The sequence below is a fragment of the Marmota monax genome, unplaced genomic scaffold (assembly GCF_021218885.2).
Source record: "Marmota monax isolate L192 unplaced genomic scaffold, Marmota_monax_Labrador192_F-V1.1 WCK01_AAM20220418_F8-fsc00014, whole genome shotgun sequence".
In the NCBI taxonomy this organism is placed as follows: Eukaryota; Metazoa; Chordata; class Mammalia; order Rodentia; family Sciuridae; genus Marmota; species Marmota monax.
The window spans coordinates 35,632,074-35,655,664 of record NW_026695222.1 but is presented as its reverse complement, the minus strand read 5'-3'; the positions used below and the strand labels follow the sequence as shown (position 1 = coordinate 35,655,664).

Here is a 23,591-nt window from a genome sequence, read left to right as displayed (position 1 = left end):
GCCCACCTCACATTGCTCAGACCAGGTGGAGAGGCTGGGACGGGGGCAAGGTGGCAGGAGGGACACTGTGCAGCCCTGGGCTCCCAGGTCCACCTGGCCTTGGCACTTGCCACCCACGTCCCTTCAGCTCCAGCCAGGACCAGCATCACCCTCAGCCACCACACATTCCCCCTGGACACCTGAGGAAGAGGGCCTGGCCTCCTCTCACGGACAGGGAGGACCCCACTTCTGCCCACCCACGCCACTTCTGCATGGCTGTCCCCTCTGGGGCAGAGCAGTTCAAGCACTGTCCCTCCCTCCACGTCTCACTCTGCTTTTGCCCTTCTCTAATTAGAGCTTCTGCTGCCACGTCTAAACCTTGGGCACGCCTTGGCAGGGTGGCATCTTCAAAGCCACCTGCCGCTCACTTTAATGCACTTTCATACACCAAAGAACACGTACCTGAGAACGGACACTCAACCCTCCAGGTACGACAGGCTCCCCGGGTGTCCCAGGTGTCCCCAGGTCCTCCCAGCCTGTCTGCAGGCCTCAAGACATGTCCCAGGAGAGGCGCCCCCAGGAGCCTGCCCTGCGTCTCTCTGCACTCAGGCCTGCACCTGGCCCCTCAGCACACTAGGGGAGAGTGCCAGCGCTGACGTGGCCGTGTGCCTCAGCCCTGGTGGCTGGCTGCCTGGGCCCACGCTTCCCATCGCCCTCCTCACCAGAGATGACGGAGTCGTTCAGCACCTCTTCATCCTGGTACAAAAGCAAGTCGTCCTGGAGCTCACAGTTCACCAGCAGGTTCTCCTTGTTCTCCTCCGACTCCTTGACTGCAGTCCGCCTGTTCTCCAAGACCCCGTCGGAGCTCCACGCCTCCTCCCGCTCCTTGCCCCGCTCCATGCTGGACGTTCTCGACAGACGGACATCCACCCGCTTCTTGGGAGACCCTTTGCCTTCCCGTCCTTGAAAACTAGATCAGAAAGACCCATGAGTTACGTGCCAGCCCTCACCTGGAAACCCGGCAAAATCCACTTGGGGCAATTATCACTAGGGTGGCCCCGAGAATGTGCAGCTTCTTTCCCAGGCACCTGGGCAGGGAGTGATGGAAGGACCATCGCCCTGGGCAGGAGGCTCTCCTGGAGAGCACAGAGCATGCGGGGACAAGGCCTGCCAACGCGGGGTGCAGCAGGCAGGGCTGCGATCAGGGACCTCACAGGGGCCAAGAAGGGCATCTGCTCCCCTGATACTCCACCAAAGCGCGTGTCCTGTGGCCCACCCGCCTCCAGCAACCCCTTCTCCTTCCACCCCCAGGCCACGTGGATGGAGAGCGAGAGGTGGCTGTGGGCACAGGGCTTCCGACCTCCCGATAGGATGCTCCAGGCCTCAAGTTCTGCACAAAGAGCAACCAGCTGTCAGCTGCTCCTCCCATGACCCCCTACATCCTGAAGGCTCACGGAGGAGCCTCACGGCCAGGTCCCCTCACACACAGCCCCAGCCCCCACGGCCTCCCATGGGAACCAGGCCAACTCTGTGGTCTGCAGAGTCCAGGGCCTGACTCTTGTTCAGAGATTGTCCAGGATGCCAAGAAGTGCATGAAACTCAGCCCTGGGCCCTGGTGACCCCTGGGCGGCAGGTCCACAAGGCCAGCCTGGTGGGAGTTCTGGTAGCACGGGCGTCCTGGGCAGACTCTGGGCCTCACCTGTCCTGACGGTGCTTCGTGGCCAGCGCCCTGTGCAGCTCTTCCATGACGCGGCTGGGGGGCAGCGGCCGGTGGACCGTGGTGAGATGAGGGGACCCCGTGGGCGTGGAAAGCTGTCCTCGGAGGGGCGGGTCTGCACTCTTCATACTGGGGCCTTGAAAGAGCACAGCTTGGCCTGGACGTGGAGGAACCAACCAGATCATCATACTCCATGCTGGGACCAGGGCAGAGGACCCACGCCTCCCCCAGCCCAGCCAGACCCAGGCACATCCCTGTTGGTTTCCCTCCATCCACGGGGCCCACCCTGCTGGGGCCGAGCTGTGGGGGCTTCTGGGGCCGAGCTGGGGGTGAGGGGTGCTGGGGCCGACCTCCTTCCTGCCTGGTCTCCGCTCAGATGAGCCTCCTCACTTCCCTGCCAGGACCCAGCATCCTGCAGCCACTCTCGCTTCATGTGGACCCGGAAGCCCTCCCCAGTTCTGCAGCCATCCTCCAGCCCGGTGCCACCAGAGCCACCCTCTGCCTCACCCTCCCCTGCCTCAGCTGAGGGACTCTCTGGAAGGTGACTCCATATGCCCCTGCCATCTTCCTCAGGATGCGATGCGCGCTCACGCCCAGGTCCAAGGCCCCTTGCGCTGCCTGCTGAGCCCCCCGGCTTCACCTCTTCCTTGTCCCCCCCTCACCCATCACCGCAGCCCCTCTCCCGGCTGCTCCCTCTGCCCGGGATGCGTCCCCTTCCTCCGCTCCTGTGCCCCCTTCTCGGTGAGGCCCTGTGTGACTCTCACCATCTGGAGCCCTGACACCCACCCTCAGGACCGGAGGCTGCCCCAACCCCCTCCTCCCACTCAGGGAGGGTGACCCTGTGGGATCCTTGGGGTAGACCGAATCCACCTCCTTCACTTCATGTCCCCAGGCCTAGCTCTTAGAATTTGTGCAAAAACCAGTTATTCACATGCAGTGAATTTGAAGCTCCTCAGTAGGCAAACTCGGTCACATTTAACAAAGCGCAGCCTCCCTACGGCACACACTGCCCACAGTGGGCTGCGAGGCCAGCCCCGAGGGAGGTGCTGGAGCTGCAAAGCCCTGGGTTTCTTCCTAGGAGTCGGCCTGTGGTCTCTTCACTCACCAGCACATGAGAGTGGGGTGGGAGCAGCCGTGGCTCAGCCTGTCTGTCTGTATCATGGGCCACCAGCTCCTTAGCACAGACGACACCAGCAGCCCTGTCCCTGTTCCCCCTTGGGGCCCTACACACTGGGCCCTCCAACATCCCAGCAGCTGGTGCAATCAGCCAATTCTTTTTAACCCCAAGAGGAAGAAACAGGGACGTAAGTCACACCCATTCCCGAACATGCAGCAAGTAGTGGCCCCGGGCACTGCTGGAACATGAACAGCGTGACCAGGGCACATCCAAAGGCAGACGGTGCTCTGAAGTGTCTTGGAGGATCTCGGCTCTTTCGCTTTCTTGGTGAGGCAGAGCCAGGCTCCAGCACACCGTCCAGCCAGAGAGGTGGCCAGCAGAAAGAGTCCAGGGAAAGAAGGAGCCACGTGGCAGAGGGGAACTTTGGACTGAGACCTGAGGAACAGGGAGGTGACAGCCATGCAGGATGTGACCACACTGGACAGGGCCTCCAGCAGCCATTCCCCATGCACCTCAGCACTCTGCAGACCACCCCTGCCCATCACAGTGGCCCCGCCCTGAGCACCTGCAGGCGGTCCCCAGTGCCACCCGGGCCCTGTCTAGCCAGCCTTGCCTCTGGCCTCACCGAGTCCTATGAGACGGGTTTTACTAGACATGCTGTACAGACAGGGAAACAGGCAGCACGGCCTAGCTGAGACTGCCCAGGGTCTGTGGACCACAGTGGGCCACAAGGGTGACAGGCAAGCTCCGTGGGTCACTCGCCCACCCTGGAGGCATGGTGCCCAGTGGGCCTCTCTGGCTCCCATTTCTCAGAGGAGGAAACTGAGGTTCAGAGCAACTCAAGGGCATGCCGCCTGGAGACACACAGCTCCAGTAACAACCGTCAGAGGTGGAGGGACCTTGCCATGGAGGGAACTGTCTCACCCGCCCACCTCCATGGGGCCCGCGAGTCACGGGGCCAAGACTTTCGAGAAAAGACCGAGATCTGGCCCACAAACCAGAAAACAGGACCCCGGCAGACACCAGATCCACTGCCGGGCCTCGATCTTGGACTCCCAACTGTAACCGCCCAGTTACTCTGTCAGCAGCTGGAGTGGACGAGGACACCTGCAGCCCTGTGCCAGGGGAGAGCGGGCGGCAGGTGGAGACGCAGGTGCCAGGGAGCTGCGTGTGTCGGGGGCCTCTGCCCTCGGAGGCCCCGCAGCCTTCACACGCTGAGGCAAGGATTCCCAAAGGAAAGGAGAGCACCCGAGATTGAGGCGAAGCCACCGGGGCGTGGGTCCACCCAAAGGAATCTAGGCAGATGTCCAGAGCTCCTAACCACGCTCCCAGTTCAGTCCCCCAGGAACTGGGGACAGTCAGAATACGTCCTCCTGATGTCCTCGAGTTCCTCTACCTGGGGGGAGGTGGAAGTGAGAGGTGCTGGCTGGCAGGCAGGCAGGCAGGAGATGGGCCCCAAGGACCTGGAAGTGACCGCGGGTGTCTCCTGAGGTCCAAGCTCCCAAGCGCAACAGAGCAGACAACCCCCGGCTGCCACATCTGAGGGTCCGGAAGAGCGGAGCCCTCGCAGGAACAATCCAAGGCCAGCACGCTCCAAGCCATCCCAACCTGCGCCAGGCTCCCGCGGTGGGAAGGGGCTCCACCAACGTGGCAGCAGAGCGCCCTACTCTAATTCAGTGTCCATGTCACCCAGAGACCGGAGTTCCCGACCTTTCCAGAGATGCAGACAGCAGCTCACTCGCCCTACACGTGCCCATTCCACCAGTCAGCTGCACTTGCTGGGTGCCTGCTGTGTGCCAGCACAGTGGCTGTGTTCAGCTTTGACAGTGAACAAAGGGCCGGGGTGCTTGGGCTGAGGAGGCAGCTGAGCCTGTCGAGAGGCTTTCTTGGGTCCCAGAAATGCAGTAACAAAGGACCACAAAGGAAGGCCTTCCACAGCCCTTCAGGCCAGAGGTCCCAAATCCAGGTATGGGCAGGGTGGGCTCCTGAGGACACGTGGGAGAGATCCCAGGCCCCTCTCCTAGCTCCTGGGGCTGCCATTGCTCCTGCCTCTACTTCCATCTTCAGGTGTCCTCTCCGCATGTCCTTCCCTGTCTCTACAGGGACTTCCACCCAGTGACACTGTTGATAAGGCCATGAGGTTACCGGTGGGCCCGAATCCGAGGGGACACCACCCAGCTCACTACTCAAGCCAAAACAACATGGCACATGCTGTGGGAGGAGGCGTGGCACTACAGGGTTGGGGTAGGTCCCCAAGACGGGCAGCTTGAGCTGAGCACCAGGGTGCAAGGGTGCTGGTGGGGAGCTGGGAGGGACCATCCAGCAGAAGGGTGACCTGTCCCCACTCAGCCCTTCCCCACCCAGTGACACATCCTCGCACAGACTGACCCTTGGGGGTGAATAACAGTGTGCTGGGTCACACAGCCACCCAGTCACCGCCATCCTGGTCCCAGCTCCAGAGTCCCCCATGCCACATACCCACTCTGGTTCTGGGGTGCTGGAATGAAGACTTAAATGCTTACTTGATCAGAGTAAGAGGGCAAGGGTCCAGGTAGAGGCACCCCCCAAAGGGCACCCAGGGAGTGTGCGCTGTGGCCACCTGCTGAGCTCAAGCCCCAGTTCCTGGCCCAGCAGCTGATGCCCAGGTCAACACATCATGGAGGAGGGGACTCGGTCACCCGTGCAGGCAGTTCTGTGCCATGGCCACCAGCATTGGGCTGAGAACTGAGTTTGAGTCCCCAATGGCTGTGGCTTGGGACAAGTTCCTGGAGCTTCCTGAACATGGTTTTCTAAACTGCAAATTAGGAACCTACGCCTCCCCACAGAGGTTGGCCTGTGGGTTCAGCAAGGCCCTGGTAAGGGTTCCCCTGGTAGGTGGTCTCATGGGGCTGGGCCTGGCCTGCTGTTGGGGATGAGCTCTTGAGAGCAACCACCTCTCGGAAACGACCTGATCCTCCCTGAGACCAGCAGCTCCAGGTTCCTGGCAGCAATGGGACAAGGGTACCCAAGACGGAGAGGAGACGGGTCACAAGGGGCCTCTGCCCAGCTCCACACCCCTCTGACCACCACCCTTATGCCTGGCTCGGCTCTGCCCTGCTGCACAGAGCTCCTGGCAAAGAGAGTCAGCAAAATGGAGACCAGGAGGGGGAGAGGGAGAGGCACCGAGAGAGGCAGAAATAGGCTGCTGCCTCTCCGTGTCTGCAAGGAGCCCTTCCGACTCCACAGAGAGGCTGCTCCCACTGGCCTGCAGGAGAAGTATGCCCTGCGCTTGAGCCCTAGCCCCAGAGGCAAAGGGCCAGAACCTGCCCAGAGTGGGGCCCAGCAGGACTGGTGGAAGTTGTGGATGGATGGCAGGAGGGGTGCAGGGAAGGATGGATGGATGGACGGACAGATGGACAGACGGATGGAAGGGGGGAAGATGGCTGAGGACAGGATGCACACAGACCCACCTGCGACGTTTTTCGTGGTTTTGGAGTTTGCCTTGGGTGGTGGAGTGGGCAGCAGTGGGGGGCTGGGGAGCTGGCCCATGGACCTCTCCAGGGGTCTGGGCGGACTTTCCAGGGAGTCAGACCCAGATGAGGCTTGAGAGAGCTCGTCGGTGGTGGGCAGGAGGCTACCGGGGTCTGCGTCCTCCCTGCTGCAGGCAGATGGCACCTTGGTTGCTTCAAAGGCAAAACAGAGCACTCACAACTTGTTCCCGGGACCACAGTGGTGAGCGAGCCACGCAAGGGGGACTGGTGGGAGGGGTCCCTTCACGTGCGTACTGACTCCCCCCCCAGGTCAGCCATCAAGTGGAGGGAGGGAGGCCATCCTGAGTGTGGGGGACCCTGCCCCTTTCCCACACAACAGACAAGGCCCCCTCACCTGCACGGTGGCCACTGTGACAGGCCGGGGGTCAGACAAGCCCAGGCCCCAGGTGCCTCTGCACTTAGTGTGCGTATCCCAAGTCACTAAACCTCTGTGCCTCCACTCACTCGTTGTCCCTGTACTCGTGACAACAGCCCCTCAGAGATTACTATGAGGTTTCAGCAGGAAGTGGCAGGTGTGTGCCTGGTACATCCAGACGCTCATGCTACCAGTTCTGGCTTTATGTCCAGTTTCCAGCAACCCTGGCCCTGGCAGGCCAGTCCAGACGGGGGAGGCTGGCAGTGAGATTGGATTTTGAGAAAGGGCAGCTGGCCCACAGCCTTGTCCTCTCTCCAGTTGCATGTTGAGGCCCACTGCCTCCTAGAGCACCCCAGGCTGCTACCCTCTACCTTCTCGTTTCTCTCCTTGCCCAGCCCACATTCCACTGTCCACCATTTTTGTTTGTTTGTTTTGGTAGAGATTGAATCCAGGGGCACTCAGCAATCGAGTCTCATTTCCAGTCCTTTCTGTTTTTTGAAAGGACTTTGTCTCACCAAGTTGTTTGGGGGCCTCACTTAGTTGCAGAGGCTGGCCTCAAACTTTCAATCCTCTTGCCTCAGCCTCCTGAGCCACCCGGCTTACAGATGCACACCAAAAAGCCCAGCACTGTCCGCTATTTCAACAGCAAGCCACCAACACCCCAAGCCCCTTGCCCAGCTTCCTTCTCACAAATCCTGCCTCTGGATCAAGCCAGGGCCCACCTGCTCCCACCCCTGCAGGAGGAAGACCGTGATGTGAGGGACTCTCAACCTTTAGGGTCCAACTTGGCTTGCCCCGCCCCCCGGACAAGCGTCCTCTGTCCTTTCCTGCCCCCAGCTCTCTCGCGCCTTCTCCTCAGCTGTGCCCGAGCTTCACCTGCGCTCTGCAGGGTAAACAGGCCTTCAGGTGGGCGCTCCTCAGATCCCCACTCCACACACGACCAGCTGTCCAGGAAGACAGGCGGCCCCTTGGGGACAGGCACTCCCTCACTCCCTGCCTCAGTGAGCCCCGAGGTGCCAAGCCCCATGGAAGTCACGTGATGAACATCTTCAGGTCCTAAGATACGTCCCGAGGGAGATGCCACCACCCTCACCCCCGTGTCCCAGGGAGCAGCCTGGTGGGGCCATCCTCAGGTGAAGGGCCTACTGGGGGACGGAGCACGTGGGCTCCTAGGCCAGCTAATGAGGTCCTCCTGTCTATGTCAGGGTGTCTGCGGTGTCTGTCACTGGCGGGATTCACCGTCTCTGAACCTTGCTAGGACTTGCGCCCAGCCTGCGCTGTCCGCGGTGCTGAAGTCACAGTCAGGCTGGACAGGGCAGGCCTGTCCCTGCCCTTTAAGCACCCAGTGAGGCTGTAGATATGAAGCCACAAGCCATACCCTCAGCCGCCCCCTCTTCTGGGCCTTCGCCGCCTCTGACGACTGCCCCCCGACTCCCAGGGAACATCTCAGAACAGATGCAAGGGCACCCAGCTGCCATGAAGGTGACCTCGGCCACCGTGGCAGGCTTGCACTCTGGCCCTACAGGGTGTCTAAGCGAAAATACTGAGTTTGTTTTATTGTAATTACCAAACTGTCCTCAAAGCCTCTTTTTAAAAACCCCTGGACCTCAAGACTGTCATTGTGTCCAGCGAACTGTAACCTGCAACTTTTAAAGTTCACGATTCTGATGAGTTGTTTCATTTAATTTTTTCTCTGATAATACAGACATCTTACAAGTCCTAGGTCAAAACAGTCTTGGGTTTTCCTTGTTAAGCCGCAGGCCACTGGTTACTTGAAGAAATTAGAATCAAGTTCCAGCTCCCCAGGAATACCAGCCTGTCCATGGCTCTGTGGCCACTTGCCATGAGTGGCTATCCTGTGGACAGGAACAAAGACACTAACTCTAAGGACACACGCTCAGAGCTGATGCCCTCAATACCTAGCACAGGACCAGGACTGCCAGGCACAGGAGGGCAGGAATTCCCGTCCTGCAGGGGACTGGTCCCCTCCCCTGGAGTTCCTGCAGCCATACATCCTGGAGCCCTCTCCCTCTGTGGGGTGCTGTGAGGGTGGAGGCCTGTGGAGCAGCCCCGCACCTGCGGCCTGCCCTGACAGCTGGACTCGGCATGCCTCCTTGCTCGATGGATCGAGTCTGGGTGAACGGGTCACACTGGCACCCAGCAGGATCACAGTCAGGAGGGACGGAGACCCAGGAATGGCTCCCCAGGACTCACCCAGGCCAGTCTCCTGCTCTCCTCCTCCTCCTCCCTGTGTGCTTGGGCCCTTTCCAGATGAGTGTGCTGTCCTCTGTGCCTCCGTTTTCTCATCTGCATGAATCTCTGCAAAAGTAACCATCCCTGTCCACAAGGCAGAGGCCGGCATGAGGTCACCCAGTGTGAGCAGCCATGGGCCATGCTGCCAGATGAGAGCATCATTAGGCAGGCAGACAGGCCTCCCTGTCTTAGGAAGGCGAGTTCAGCCTTGGAGGCCACTCCTTGTCATGAGGGCTGTCCTGCACCTTGAAGGCTCACCAGCAACCATGGCCTCACACCTCCAGGTGCCCACAGCCGTCCCCAGGTGAGACAACCCTGATGACTACAGACACTGCCACACAGCATGCCTGGGGACAGTGTGCCCAAGGCTGGCACTACTACCCTAGGTAAGCGCTGCTCAGATTTTTAAAGGACATGCATTGCGGTGGAGGGAGGCCCAGGTGAGAGCCACAGCTGTGACGTTCTCATGGCCCCAGCTGGGTCCTGCAGAATGGAGTGCTGGGCAGGCCCGTTTGGCCCTCTGGGCCCCAGTATCCTCTCAGGGGCCCTGGAATCAGCATTTCAACAAGTCTGTGTGGGGCATGGCCAGGTGAAGGGCCTACTGGGGGAGGGAGCACGTGGGCTTGGGGCCTCGCTCCTGGGTCAGCTAATGAGGTCCTCCTGCATCTTGTCAGTGCTCTGAGTAGTTTTTCACCAGAAAGCATGGATCTGGCCTACGCACCACTGAGAGACTGTCCCCCTGGCCTCTGGTATCAATTTCGCCATTTCTTTAGATCACGACGATCTACCAGTTGAAGACCAGCCCAAACACTCCTGATCTCCTGTGCCCTCACCTTCAGCTACACTTTCTGCTCCTTTGAAAATTAAACATGTCAAACAGGTCCCCAGACCGCATCTCTATCCTCACCACCTGCTCCCTCTTCCTCCCGCTGGTGAGGCCTGGACCCTCCGGGAGCCCTAGCTGCCCTGCCCAGTCATTGCCTGGTCTCCATGTGGGCTCTGCCCCCTGTACCAGCTGCCTAGGAGTCCAGCCTGGGTCTTCCTCCCCATCCGCCCTCTCAGGAGTCAACCCCATAACTGGACCTCTGGCTTCAGAGCCCCTCCCATCCCTGGTGACGCCTGACTGCTCCTCTGAGCTCTGGACTCATAGCCACCCGACATCCCCAGCTGGAGGTCAAACAGGCATGAGAAGACACACCCACACCCAGCTCTCGATTCCCAACCGGCTCTCCCTTGTTGGCCACCTTCTCTCACCTGTCCAGTGCCAATCCAGCTTGGAGTGTTACTGAACATCTGCAGGGTCCAGGTGTTGTAGGAGTTGCAGCCATGGCATGAGCCAGACAGGCCCCACCCTCACCAGGCTTAGTGCCACCCAGGCCGCCAGGCACCAGGACTGGGCGCCCACCAGGCCTCTCTCTCCTCCTTGCTCCACGTCTTACTCCCCCCATTCATGGTCAAGCCCTACCAGCTCCACATCCGAAAGATGTCAGAACATCCACTCGTCCCACTGAGAGCTGCCAGGGCCTCTGCCTGAAGCCCCGCTGGCCCCCTATGGCCCTAAGCTCCACCCTTGCCGCCCACCCATCCCAAGCCCGTCTTCTCCCCCAGGGATCAGAAAACCTTCTCTAGAGGGCCAGAGGGTGAATGTTTTCTGTGTGAATTTTATGGTCTTTGCTGCAATTACAGTCTGCTGATACGGACAACTCTGAAGGCCTGGCCAGTCCAGATGGCAAAGTCTCTCCTGGTTTCTCACCAATGCGGCCGTGGGGCCACCTCTCACTCTCAGCACTGCCCAATAGGACTGTCTCATCCCTGTCCACAGGGCAGCCACTCATGGCAAGTGGCCACAGAGCCATGGATGGGCTGGTATTCCTGGGGAGCTGGAACTTGATTCTAATTTCTTCAAGTAACCAGTGGCTACAGGGCACCTGGATCCTCTGGGAGTGAGTCCAGGGTCCCATGCCACCCTTCCAGGCAGAGAGTAGGTGGGAAGCAGGTGCTGAACAGAGGGAGGTGGGCACCTCACAAGGCCTCCCTCATCTGTGCCAGAGCCTTAGCAGCACCTAAAGGCCACACGTTCAGGGACAGGGTGCAGAATCTGGCCAGCAGCTTGCAGCTGGAGAGGCCCTGTTCAAGATGTAGAAAAGGCTCACATCCCAGAACTTTCCAGAAGCAGAACAAAGGTTCTTGGCTCTAGTTTTGGTGTAGACTTCTGTGGTTAACATCAAACCCCAGAGCCAGGCATGGTGGTGCACGCCTGTAATCCCAGTGCCTGGGGAGGCTGAGGCAGGAGGATCGCAAGTTCAGGGCCAGTTTCAGCAATTTAGCAAGGCTCTAAGCAACTTAGCAAGAACTTCTCTTGAAATTAAAAGAAGTCTAGGGATGTGGCTCAGTAGTAAAGTGCCCCGAGTTCAACCCCTAGTACCAAAGAAAACAAAACAAAAAAAATAGACAAAACTATCAAACCCCAGTGTTGTCTGTGCTCTGTGGCCTTAGGAAAGTGACCTCACCTCCCTGGGCCTGTTTTGTCAATGCATCAGGTGGTCACAAGATAACTCAGTACAGCTCACCCAGGGCCATTTCTTTTTATTAGTGCACTCGTGGGAACCAAGGTGGGCACCAGGTGGGCCCTGCCCGGTCACACAGCACTGAACAGGATCCTGTCCCACGAATGTTTAAACACAGGCTCCTCCCAAGAGCCACAGGGAATGCTCTGCTGCTACTGTGGCAGCGTCCGAACCAGACCAGGAGAAACAGTCACCCCCACACAGAAGCCCAGTCCCCCCAGATCACAGTGACCGCCAGGCCCTTTGACAGGTTCTCTTCCTGGGAAATCTGCAGTACCTGGACACAGCGCCCACACCACCCACCCACCGTGACTGGAGCACATGCAAACAGCAGCCCCCGATCAGGTGTCACCACCTGGCTAAAGGGGAGCCACCTGCTAGATAGGGTGACCCCTCTCCCCAACCCCGGGAAGTTCATGGAAGGTCTGATTATTAAGAGAATCTGACTTTCTTGGACCCTTCAAAACGCAGCCGAGATCTAGAACAGTAGTGAGCGCACTGGAGAGCGCCCAGGGGCTCCTGTACAGACTGCGGCCTACAGGGCAGCATGTGAACCTGCCCAAGGTCAGGGAGAGAAGCTGGGCCCAGGGGCAGGCACTCACATGACTTGTCTGCTTGGTATTCTGTTTTCTCTGACATTGGGTGACATCTGTCAGGAAATTAGCTACAACATGGAGGGACTGGGCCCAGATGTTGGCTGCTCCTTGGGTGCTGAGGTTCAGGATGTGAGAACAGGAGAGGGCAGTACTGGACCAACAGCTGGTCCTCCCAGCTCTGAAACAGGAGGCTTCACGGCGACCTCAGGTCCCTTACTCAACAAGCAGTGACTACCTCGTTACCTCCACAGGCCTGAGGCCGGAGGTGACAAGTGAGGCCAGGCAAACCCCACAGAGAAGACCCCACAGTGGCTGATAAACCGGCCCAGTGGGGCCTCGGCTCTGGTGGTCGCAAAGAAACTGCACATCTAGATTTTTTAAATATTGAAAAAAATTGTAAGCCAATGTTTAAAGCAGCATTCACGATCTGTGCACTGTCACAATCTGTTCCCTCATTGAGGTGCCCCTGCAGGGCGGGCTTCGAAACAGACCCAGAGGCACCTGCTGTGGGGACAACACTCCTGGTGCAGGACCAGGGCCTGCAGGGCAGGGCAAGATCGCAGGCTTAGGAGCAAGATGCAGGTGGTCCCACATCCAAGGACACACAGCCAGGAGGGGCACCACCTCTCAGGGTGTGTCTGCAGGCCACCCGAGACAGTGTGTCCAAGGGCTGGTGACCATGAGGACAGGGATGGTGATGATGGCTCATCATAAGTGGGGCAAAGCTTTCCGAGTGCCTGGGAGCACCAGGGCTGAGCTGTGTGTTCCAGGGATGGCCCGATTTGAGCAGCCCTTGGGTTTGTGTGACATCCTCATAGTTGATTAAACAAGCTCAGAGAGGTTACATGACTTGTCCATGGTCACACAACGTCCCACATTAGCATCAGCCTGGTGTCAGAGACGGTGTCCCATCCATCTTCAGGGGACTCGCTCAGCCTGCCGGTCTCCTTTCCATCATGGACCCTGCTGGTCTCCTGGGCCGTTTCCACTTAGGGCACAGCACACGCCCTGAACACAGCTGTCCACGCACCCGTCATCACCAGGGGCCTGAGGACCCGCCTGGGTCCCCGCGGTTGACGCGGACCCCCTTTGTACTTCCTGCTCCTGTTGGTGTGTGTCACTGAGTGACCTCACTTTTGTTTCAGTTTATTTGTAAGGAAACCCCTCTCCTGAGCCTAAAGCCACTTGTGCTGAGCAATGAAAATAAGTACAGCACTATTGAAATGTTTTCCCATTGTCTGTCCCCGTGCCACCCACAGGACATCACCCATGTCCCCAGGGGCTCAGGGCCCACAAGGAGAAGCTGGGTGCACAGTAAGGAGCCTGCACTCCCCATGCCCCGCACAGCAGGCATGTCGCTGCCGGGTCCCCACCGCGGCACTCTACAGGTGAATCCCCTTCACTCCCACCGGACTCCGAGTGCCCTCGGGAAGCTGCCCAGCCCTCGCCTCTGCCCCAGCTCTGGCCGCACCCGATCACCTCCATCCAGTCAAAGGCCCCTGCTCTCTCTGCTCCTTGGCCAACTAAGGCCCCGAGATACCACGGCCATTTCAGGAGTGGGTTCACTGCGCCCGCCTCCCCTTCCATCATCACCTCTGGCTGCTTCTGAGCCTCCAGCCCAGGGCTGAGTGGCTGCATCGGAGCCACCTGGCCCCTCCCAAGACAAATCATCAGCCTCTGGGCTCTGCCATCCCCGCCTCCTGTTCTCTTCCTGGTGCCCTGCTCCTTGCTCTCCGCGGGGTCTTCTGCGCCTGGCCCTCAGGCAGGGGCAGCCCGGAAGGTCCTCCATGCAAATGCACGGCTGCAGCAAACCTCTGCTCCAAGAGCCCAACCCAAGCCACACAGCTGGCCACTGTGCTGGGGTCAGCTGAATACCCCCACCCCAGACGCTCCTCCTCCAGAGACTTCTGTCCCTGAAAGTCCCAGTGAACACACAAAGGCATACCAGAAAGGTCACCCGTGAGCGTCTTTAGCAACTCACTCAGCCGCGCCAGACTTGGGAAGACAGAAGGGTGGTTCTTCACGTGTTTGTGCCGGCTCTGTGCCAGGGCGTGGCAGGGCTGGAAGCAGCGTTCTTGAGAACAGTGCCCCATGTGAGCTGTGCCTGAGCCCTCAGCGGAACCCCAGTTGCCCCCCAGGCTAAAGATCATTTGGGGACTAGCTCAGCCCGCAGGGTCTCCAGCAGGTACCTGCATCATCCAAGTGGGTGTCCGAGGACAGTGGCTCCTCCAGGGAAGCCTGGCCCTCCCCGGTGGCCATGGGGCTTCCTGGCTGCACGTCATTTGCTGTCAGCGTCTCCTGCTTGGGAGTAGAGGGTTCGCTCTGTGTGGACCGGGGGCCTCCGTCGGGGCTGCACATTTTGCTTTCAGCGTCTGCAAGGAAATTGAGCCATCAGCAGGGGCACAACTCTCTCCCATGTCCTTTTATTCTTATAGGACTCCTTGGGAAGATGCCACCCAGGCCCTAGTGCCCACCCTCCCCAGGAGTCTCTCCTCCTCTGTGCTCCCAGCCCAGGCGACCTGTGAACCTGAGCCCCTGGTTTCAGTGTGCCCACTATGACTCCAACACCTGCAGGACGCTGGACAAGCCCCCACCTACATCCACTCTCTTGCCATTGGCCTCTGTCTCCCTTACTCTGGTCCTGCCCTCTGCCTGATGGCTTGCTGGGCTGTGGGTACCAGAAGGCCTCTGTCCCAACAGCAGGCTCAGGGACAAACCAGTGTTCTCCCTGGACATGTCCTCCCCGGGTGCTGCGCTCTTGCCAGGCACCTCTGTCCTGCTTCCCTTGGACACATCAAGCATGTGGCCAATGGTAGGTGCCTTCCCTGGGGGAGAGCTAGAAGGGCAGCCTGCAGATCTACAGCCAGGATGAACTCAAATGTGAGCCTGAGGTCTCAGCAAGGCCAGCGGATTCTTCCCAGGAGGGAGGGACCTGGGTACAGCCAGGGGACTCACTGGGTGGACAGGACTGGGTGTCACACCACTAGTGTCTTGGCTTGCCATGACGGTTTGCTCATACTTGACCACCTCCGTGAGTCTCTGCCACTGGATCCCCTGGAAGGCAGAGGAGCACATACCCAGGGGCACAGCGTGGGGCCCCACCTTACCTACGCCCCCCCATGCCCTGTGTGGCAGGGGCAGCTGCCTGCGTTCACAGGCACCCACACCAGGTCCTAGAACAGCCTCGTTATTGCTGTCAATCATAACCCCTCTCCACCACCATCACCACAGTAAAAATAAGATGGCTGGGTCACAGAACTGGAGGGGCCCAGGTCTCCAGCATCATGAAGACCCCACGCCCCCTGCAGGTCTACAATCTGCCCACTGGCCTTGCAGCTCAGCCACTTTGCAGGGTCCCTCTGGGCCGTGCTCCGAGTGCCAGCCCAGAATCATGCTCAATGAGAAGTTCGTTCCCAAAATAGCCCTGGTGCCAGGGCCGTTGCTAGGAAACACGGTTGGGTGGGGGCGGGGTGGCTCAGGCCCTGCTCCTCTCACTCAGGGTCAGTGGGTTCCCTGCAGCCAGGCTGCTCCACACTCACTCCTCTGCCCCTCGGAGGGCTGCGGAGGGAGTGCAGGAAAGCGTGCCGTCACGCTGAGCAGGCACACGGGGCAGGGAAGCCCAGGCCTGTGCACACAGCATGCACACAGCATGCACACACAGCCCCAGGATCCGACCACAAAGGAACCAGACTCCAGTTACTACTGTCCAGTTCCCCAGGAGCCCGCGACTCCCGGGTCACTGAACACAGCGCCGAGGTGCATATCTAGTGACTGCGCATGAAACTCCTTGAATTATTTAAGAAACTGCTGAGTCAGTGCACACAGGAAGACGGGGGAAAGTTGTTCAGGGACACCACGGCGTCCACGCAGGTGGACGTCCGGCCCTGTTGGGCTGGGGACCTTCACGCCAGAGAGGCTGGTCTGTTCTTGGTCACAGACATTTCAGAGGAGGGACAGAGCAGAAGAGACAGGGTGGGAAAGGGTCACTTCCCACAGTGACCGGCCCCCTCTCATTCATCCGTCTCAACACCACAAACGGGCAGTCCTAGGTCCCAGCAGCTGAGCAGAACTGCAGGAAATAGAGTGGCCCAGATGGTTCCTGGACACACACACTGACAGAGTCCTAAGAACATCTGCTGAGGGGAGGGACACAGACCCGTCCTCTGGGCCCAGCGCGCTCTGTCCTGTCAGCCTGCCCAGGGCCCAGCTCACAATGCTGCTTGGGCAATTCCAGGGTGATGGGCACGTAGGCCTGTGTTCATCTGCCCTGTGTGCGAGCCACGGGACACTAGGAGGTTTGTCCTGACCAAGGAAGCTCACGTTCGAGTTTGTGGGGTCACCAAAGATGCTGGGCAGTTCACATCCAGGGTGGGCCCTGCCTGCAGTCCTGGCCACAAGGCACGCAGACTCAGTACAAGCGGCCGGCCACAGGGGGGCGCCCATGGCCACAGGTTGGTCCTCCTTGCTGGGAGGTGGTGGTGGCTGATGACCGATTCCTTAACCCAGACCCAGGAAAAACCAAGACCTAGGACTGCCCACACCCTGGGGGAGGCAGTGGGCCTCAGCCCTCACACCCCTCCCCTTCTAGGAGGTGGCTGAAGGCTCCCCTGAACTGGGAGACTCCAGTTCCCATCAGTATGGGAGAGCCTCCTGGTGCCCCCAGCACTGGACAAACTAGACAGGTCAACATCAAGGGGACTTGCCAGGGATTTTCTCAGAGGCCTATGACCAACATCTGTGTGTATCCTGTAGCTATCTTATGGCTGCAGATTTACCAAAAGAATATACCACAGAGGACTTACGACCCACAGGAGTTCAGGGAAAGCAAGGCCCCCAGCCCAGCCACCCAGGGGCAGCCCTTGTGCTCTCCCCTTCTGATGGGCCCCAGAGACTCCCTGGCCTTGCTCATATAAGGGCAAGCTCACTGTAGGCCCCCACTGCTGGACTCCCCTGGGCGTGTCTCTCACCCACACCATTGGGGGGCAGCAAAGAGGAAGGCTCCTCATGCCCAAGCCCCTCTCCCACCCCCATGTCCCACCCATCCCCTACAGGCACCTTCTCTGAGCCCTGGGCCTGCTCCCTCAGCCTAGAGGTCACCCCTCCTTCCTGATCTCTGCTCAACCTTCCCGAAGTTGGAGTCGGCTGGGGAGGCTCATCAAGCACTGGCGCCCACAGGGTCTGAGAAGCATCTCATTGAGCTGATCCCAGCAACAGGGGATCGTGATGGCTGCCAGGTGATTCTAACATGCAGCAGACACAGCCAGCCTCCTGCCCACGGCTGGCCTGGACAAAGACACCCCCTAAGCCCCACCAGGTGGGCCCTGTCTCCTCCTCTTAGGGTGCTCTGGGTCTTCCTGTGCCTTCCTCTTCTCAGTTGTGACTTTGTACAGTTGTGGAATTCCCTCCTGCATGTGCCCCATAGGACCATGTCCTGGGAAAACAGCACCCATATCCTTGGCTAACACAGTAGACGCTCAGTAACGCTCTGCACCATCAATTTATGGTGCATGCTCACTCTCAAGGACAGAGATGGCACTTGTGGTCACTCTAGTTCCCGCTCAACAATTGCTCAGCAAAAGGAAAGGGTGGGGGGTTGGGAGTACACCCTGGGGCCCCAAAGCAGCCCTCCACCTATTCCATGCAGCCCCAGGCAAAGAATGGATTTTACATCTTCAAATGGTTGGAAAATAAGAAAAATAGTTTGTGACTCATAAAAATTATTTTAAATTCAAATTTCTGCATCTATAAATAAAGGTTTATTGGCACACAGCCATGCCCACACACGTATGTACCATCCCTGGCTATTTCTGCCCTGTAACAGCAGAGACGGGTGGTTGAAACTGACTGTAGGGCCCCTGCTATGGTATGTCACCTAACACAGGCAGGAGTTCAATCCCAAAGCACAGATTAAAGGTATTAAAAGGCTCAAAACAATCTGACTGTGGTATTGTCAATGGGAAATTTGGGATTAGGTAAGAGTATCAGGGTGAAGCCCTTGATTGTATTCTGGGGACCTCATAAGAGGAAGAGGGACCACACAGACAAGCTGTCTCCTTACCATGAATGCTGTGCCACCTCAGGGCTCTGCCGGCAAGAAGGCTGTCACCAGAACCGAGCCACACCCGCACCTTGCCCTCTGGCCTCCAACACTGGGAGCCGAGGAAACCCCTTTACAAAGTCAGCTGCCTCGAGCACTTCAGTATGGCAATGCAGCACAGACGGACACAGCCCCCAAAGCCTGGAACACTCACCATCCAACCCTTTCCACAAAAAGGTGGGCCACCCCTTGACCTTCAGACACTGGCCACTGGGCCTCTGTTCCGACTTCATCCAACAAAACCATCTTACAAAAATTCAGAGTTTAAAAAGGCCAACTGTACTCCTCCTGAAAACTCTCCTCTTTGATTATTCAAAAATTAATTTTTGACAAGAATCAAATCTATCTTTACTTCCTCCTTATTCATCAAAACTAATATTTTTTTGGACTAGATGATGAAAAAACTCAACATCATTTTTCTTTCCCCTTTCTCTTCCCAAGATCCAAATAAAGCCCTTTGGCAACATAATCAAAATGCCAGAGTTTGGCACTTGGGTCCCATCCAAACTCAGAGTCCAGACTTCTGTTTCAGAAGAAAAAAAAACTCCACCAAATCCAAGTCTGAATAGAGAGTGAAATGTGCAAGCACCATGGGGCTCCCTCCTGGGTTTCCTTGCAGGTGGACAGTCCTGGTAGTATTCAGCCATCCCCCTGTGGGCTTCCCCTGACTCACACAATTGACCGCTCACTCTGGACCTCGGGGAGGGGAAGGCTGCCGAAGCCCCGGACCCCAGCTGGGGTGTGTGCTACAGGCCTGGCTGTGCACAATCTGGATTTATCGACTCCGTGAGAGTCCCTCCTAATGTCTGATACTTGGACCAAATTGCAAAGACACTAGTCATATCTTAAAGCAGGAAGTGGGAGGTAGGAACTAATATATGCACACAAGCCCCGTGGAACTGGCTCTGTGGGGCTTCAGTGAGGGGGAAAGAGCTAGGTCCAGCGCTATAGAGATTTCTAAGTGGTCGCAGTGGGTTTTGTGAAACCCCCAACCAAGATTTCTCAGACCAGAAGGCACAAGGGTGTGGGTGTCGGGATCTGAGCCCAGTGCCCTACACCCATTGGAATCCCTCGGGAAGAGGAGACTAGGCAGCTAAAGGCTTCTGTTTGGTTAATTGTGCTGGCAACAGTGATCAGCCTTGTGCAAACAGAGGGCCATGTGCACGCCACCAAAACGGAACTGCTAGACAGACTCAGAGACCAGGCTCTAGACTGCATCTATGCTCTCATGCGCATGCCCAGCGGGAGTCGCGGCCTGACCCTCACCTCCCTCACCTGCACCCCAAAGACGAGGCTGATGCACACCTGGCACAGCCTGTGTGCCAAATGCCTGCCACACGGAAGTGGTGGGAATAGACTGTGGAGTGGGAAGAATTTGCCCCAAATGGGGATTAAAACGCTAATATGGGGAAAACTTAGGACCAACAAATCCCACCGCTGCCACTTCAGAGGAACCTAGAGGAGCCTGGAGCCCCTCCTCCCCCTGCTGCCAGACATCCCCAGGAAAGGATGCGCTTCCCGGTGCCCGGGAGGTGCCCTTCTGCTCCCCAGGGGTCCTCCGCTGTTGGCAGGCCCCTGACTCTGGGGCATTTCTCCAAACTTGGAGGCTGAAAACCCCACATCTGGACACTGGACGCCCCTGACGTCCATTCTGTCCTGAGGGGCTTCCCGCGTGGCTGCCTGGCTGGGCGAGCTCAGCACGGTGACCTTCGTGCCCAGGGCCCACACCCCTCTTACCCTGCTCCATCATCTCCAGCAGCCCCTGCTTGATGGCCATCTTCTTCTCCAGGGCTGCACAAGACACAAGGTCCACATGAGTCACGGTCAGAGGCTCGTCCAGGTCACAGCAGTGCCCACCTCAGGTTTAACAGACAGTGGGGTGGCAGGCGCCAGGCGTGCAGGCCTGGCCCAGGGGCAGGTGGGGACATCGAGCAATCTGCCAAGCAGCGTCAGGTGAGAGGCTGTCACTCTCGAGACCTGCCTGTAGCACCTGCACACACGGCACCGTCCCCCAGGGCACCCCCACCACATACCCCCAACTCACCAGCTGGGGAATGAGGCCCCCTGCCCCCAGCACCCGGGGAGCTATCTGCAGTGGGGCTGGCTCACGTTAGTGGGCCGCTCTGAGTGTCTGTCCACATACTCTTCCCAGCATCTCTCTCCCTGGGGTGGGCTCTAGCAGACCACAGGTCAGCAGCCTTCAAAGGACTCACCAGAGGGGCGGGCAGGGAAGGAGGGGGCCAGCCCAGGTCCCTCCACTGACCCCAACTCACAAGTGGCACCCATCCGTCCTTCAGGTCAGCCTCTGCCCCTCCCAGGGCAGGACCAGCTCTCCCAGCACACCACGTGTCCCGCCCTCCCGGCCGCTCCACCGTCCCCGCTCTCCCTTCCCATTTGCGTACAGGTGAAGCCCAGTTTCCAAACACACAGTACGTAACCACTGGCTGCTTTCTTTGAAAGATCAAAGTGCCTGCTCTTAAGCAGATCGCAAAGCCCACGCATCCCACGTGCAGGCCGGCCGGGGCTCAGGACACGTGGGGTGGGCTGGTCCACTCAGCTCGTGGTGGGCGGAGGCAGCAGATGGCCACCAGGTGAGGACAATGCAGTGGTTAACTTCTTCCCCGGGCACAGGGGGTGCTGGCCGCCCCCAGGGAGCAGATCCAACTCAGCCGCCTTCATGGACCCTGAGGTTGGGGTGCTGGCGGGGACAACAGGGGTTCTATCGTAATGCCAATCCAGCATGAGCACCTGCTGTGTCCCGGCTGCGGCAGTCACTGTGAGCGAGACACCCAGCCTCTGCCCCAGGCCAGCACGTTTGGGCAGGATGGACCACACCTGTTTACAGGCAGGAGCGTGGTGCGCCAGGGCTGGGGTCCTGGGTGGGGTCGTCTGGGACTGCCAGGGCGAGGGCCAAGAAGGGAAACCAAACAGGTGGGAGAGACATTTTGGGGATAAGGGAACATAGATTCCTTTCTGCAGCCTGTGCTTAAAGCAGGTCCCAGGTGCTGGTTGTGTGGCCAATGTCGAGGCCCTGAACTCTGCGCTGGGGGGGAGGGTGGAGATGGCGTGATTCACGCCCCCAACAGCGGGGCTCTGAGCCCAGCGGCCACTTGGCTGCTCCCATGGCCAGGTTTGGATGCAGGACTTTGCCTCCACTGACCCACAGGTCCTTCCCATGGCCCAAAGAGGCAGCTGGACACGAGGTGGGGGTGGTGGGGGCAGATACGGTCCACAGAGGGGTAGGAACATCAGTCCTTCAGAGTGGGGGAGCAGGCTGGAGGCACCCCCAGGGCGGACGGCTCAGATGCCGCCTCCTGTGTGGCAGGCGAGTGGCCCTGAGCCCCTGCCAGAGTCACACTGCATCTCATCCCAACCACTGCTGCCTGCGACGTTGGGGATTCGATGCTGAAACAAACAGCCCATCACTGTGAGGGGATGCTGCAGGTGTCGAATGTCCTCCCAGGGTCACCGGAGCATCCCGGTACCTCAGCACAGCGCTGGGAGAGGCACGGGGCACGGGGTCCTGGGGGCAGGAGGCTCGCCTTCCAATCCCATAGCTGAAGGTGCTGAGCCCAAGGGGGCCAGGCCAGCTGTGCACTCCCCCTCCGCGGGAAGTCCACATGGCAGGGCCTGGGTCCCCAGCACACAGGAGGACCTGGGGGGTTCTTGAAGAATGATGCTGGTTTTGTCTTCATTCTTGGCAAAGAGAATTTGTCGACTGACCTCTTTATTAAAAAGTGATTAGCGAGTCATCCCATGGGCTGAAAACCAGGGAGAGTAGAGCATGGCCGCTGCCCTGGCCCACCATAGGGCACTGGTTACACTGCTTTGTCCCCACCTCCCTCCAAGCCCTGGAGTGTGAGCCTCTCCAAAGCAGGGGAGGAGAGCAGAAGCCGGGGCCACAGAGACAACGTCCTGCTGTGGCACCCACAGGCCCGTCCCCGAGGCCCAGGCCCAGCTCCCGGGGCAGCAGCCCGGCTCATGGCGAGCAGCGCAGACAGGCCTCTGGGGACTGTGGTGCTGGGCTCCAGCCAGGGCCTCCCCTGCCCATAGCATGTCCTGCCACGCTTTGGCCCCGAGTAAGGGACTCTCCCAGGCCCAGCCTGTTCCGCACCCTGGGGCAGACAGGGCCAGGAGAGGACTGTCCCAGCAGGGAGGGGCACAAGCGCTCTGCTGACACCTGCTGTCCCATGCCCAGTCTTGTCATCACCTTGGGGCCACCTGCCCGGGGTGCAGGCTTGTGGTGACAGTCCCCACGGTGGTTCCATGGAGGAAGGGGCAACGGGACAACCCGGCGCAACCCGACTTCCCACAGAGCTGGGCCTGGCAGGGTGTGAAGGTGCAGCCTGAGTGAGTGTGGGAACCTTCTGGATCCTTGGGTGGGAGGCACTGGGACGGGTGTACCTAGCCAGAGCAGAGGTGCTAGAGGGTAGGTGGGCTTTCTGTCTTCACACAAGAAGAGCATCCTGAAGGTGTCAGGCCCAACTGACGGCCTCAGCCCTCAGAGTCACCCGGGGTCTCCTAGAAACAGCGAGAGTCAGGTAGGACCCAGGTTGCTGCCCACTTCATCCAGCTGAGATCATGGGTGTGGGAGGGCAAGGACCATGGTGGAGTCTAGTGAGGGCTCTGTGCTGGCTGCTGGGCTCCGGCATGATGCCCTAGTCCAGCCTAGCCCTGCACGGAGTCAGAGCCTGTTAGCGAGGCCCCAGGGATCGTGTGCACCCTGGGTCTGGGCAGTGTCCCACTGTGGTGACCGGTGCTGACCCACCCCAAACAGGTGCTGGTTAAGGGAGGTGACCAGAGGGAGGCTGAGCAGCTTCTGGTCCTCAGAGCCACGGAGCACAGCCCGCCCTCCTGGGTGGGGGCCGGGAGATAGGGGTGACCCCGGCCTCGGCCAGCCCCGCCCAGGGCCTTACCCGAAGTCGTCTGCTTCAGTTTTTCATTTTTCTTTTTCCTCCATTTCCAAGGTTTGAAGATCCTGCCCAGGGTGGCCAGCTTGCTGTTCCTCCTCACGGGGGGAGTTCGAATCCCTGAGACCAGATACTCGGAACGCACCGGGGGAGTTTGGTCCATCTCATCTGGAAGACGAAACCAAGAGAGGGTCTCAAGTGGCCCCCAAGCTACCTGGCTACTGGGGACCCAGCAACTCCCTCACCCTGAGGGAAGACCAGTGAGTCCTCAAGGCCTAGAGCCCAGGAGGGTCATCAGAGCAGTGGACACTCTTGGGCTCCTTCTGACCAGTGCATATCAGAGCACACTTCATATGTGGGCAGCCATGGGCAGCCCTCCCCCAACTCTGCTTCCACCATGGTAATTAAAGACTGCCTGGGTCCACTGAGACATCCCCTGCCCCAGGGCCTTTGCTCATACTGTGCTTGCT

The 23,591-nt window shown here is 59.2% G+C and overlaps 1 protein-coding gene across 2 annotated transcripts in view; it reads right to left on the bottom strand.

The window, feature by feature from the left end:
* Window positions 1-23,591, bottom strand: part of Phactr3 (phosphatase and actin regulator 3) — a 189,239-nt gene that overhangs the window by 47,510 nt on the left and 118,138 nt on the right. For both annotated transcript variants that reach the window (XM_058575407.1, XM_046434020.2), the window contains exons 2-7: window positions 23,128-23,289; window positions 19,949-20,002; window positions 14,304-14,486; window positions 6,263-6,475; window positions 1,679-1,853; window positions 702-949 (exon numbers count right to left, since the gene is read on the bottom strand). In XM_058575407.1, the coding sequence (XP_058431390.1) occupies window positions 702-949; window positions 1,679-1,853; window positions 6,263-6,475; window positions 14,304-14,486; window positions 19,949-20,002; window positions 23,128-23,284 (1,030 nt within the window). In that variant the 5' untranslated portion in view covers window positions 23,285-23,289. The remainder of the gene's footprint in view (window positions 1-701; window positions 950-1,678; window positions 1,854-6,262; window positions 6,476-14,303; window positions 14,487-19,948; window positions 20,003-23,127; window positions 23,290-23,591) is intronic.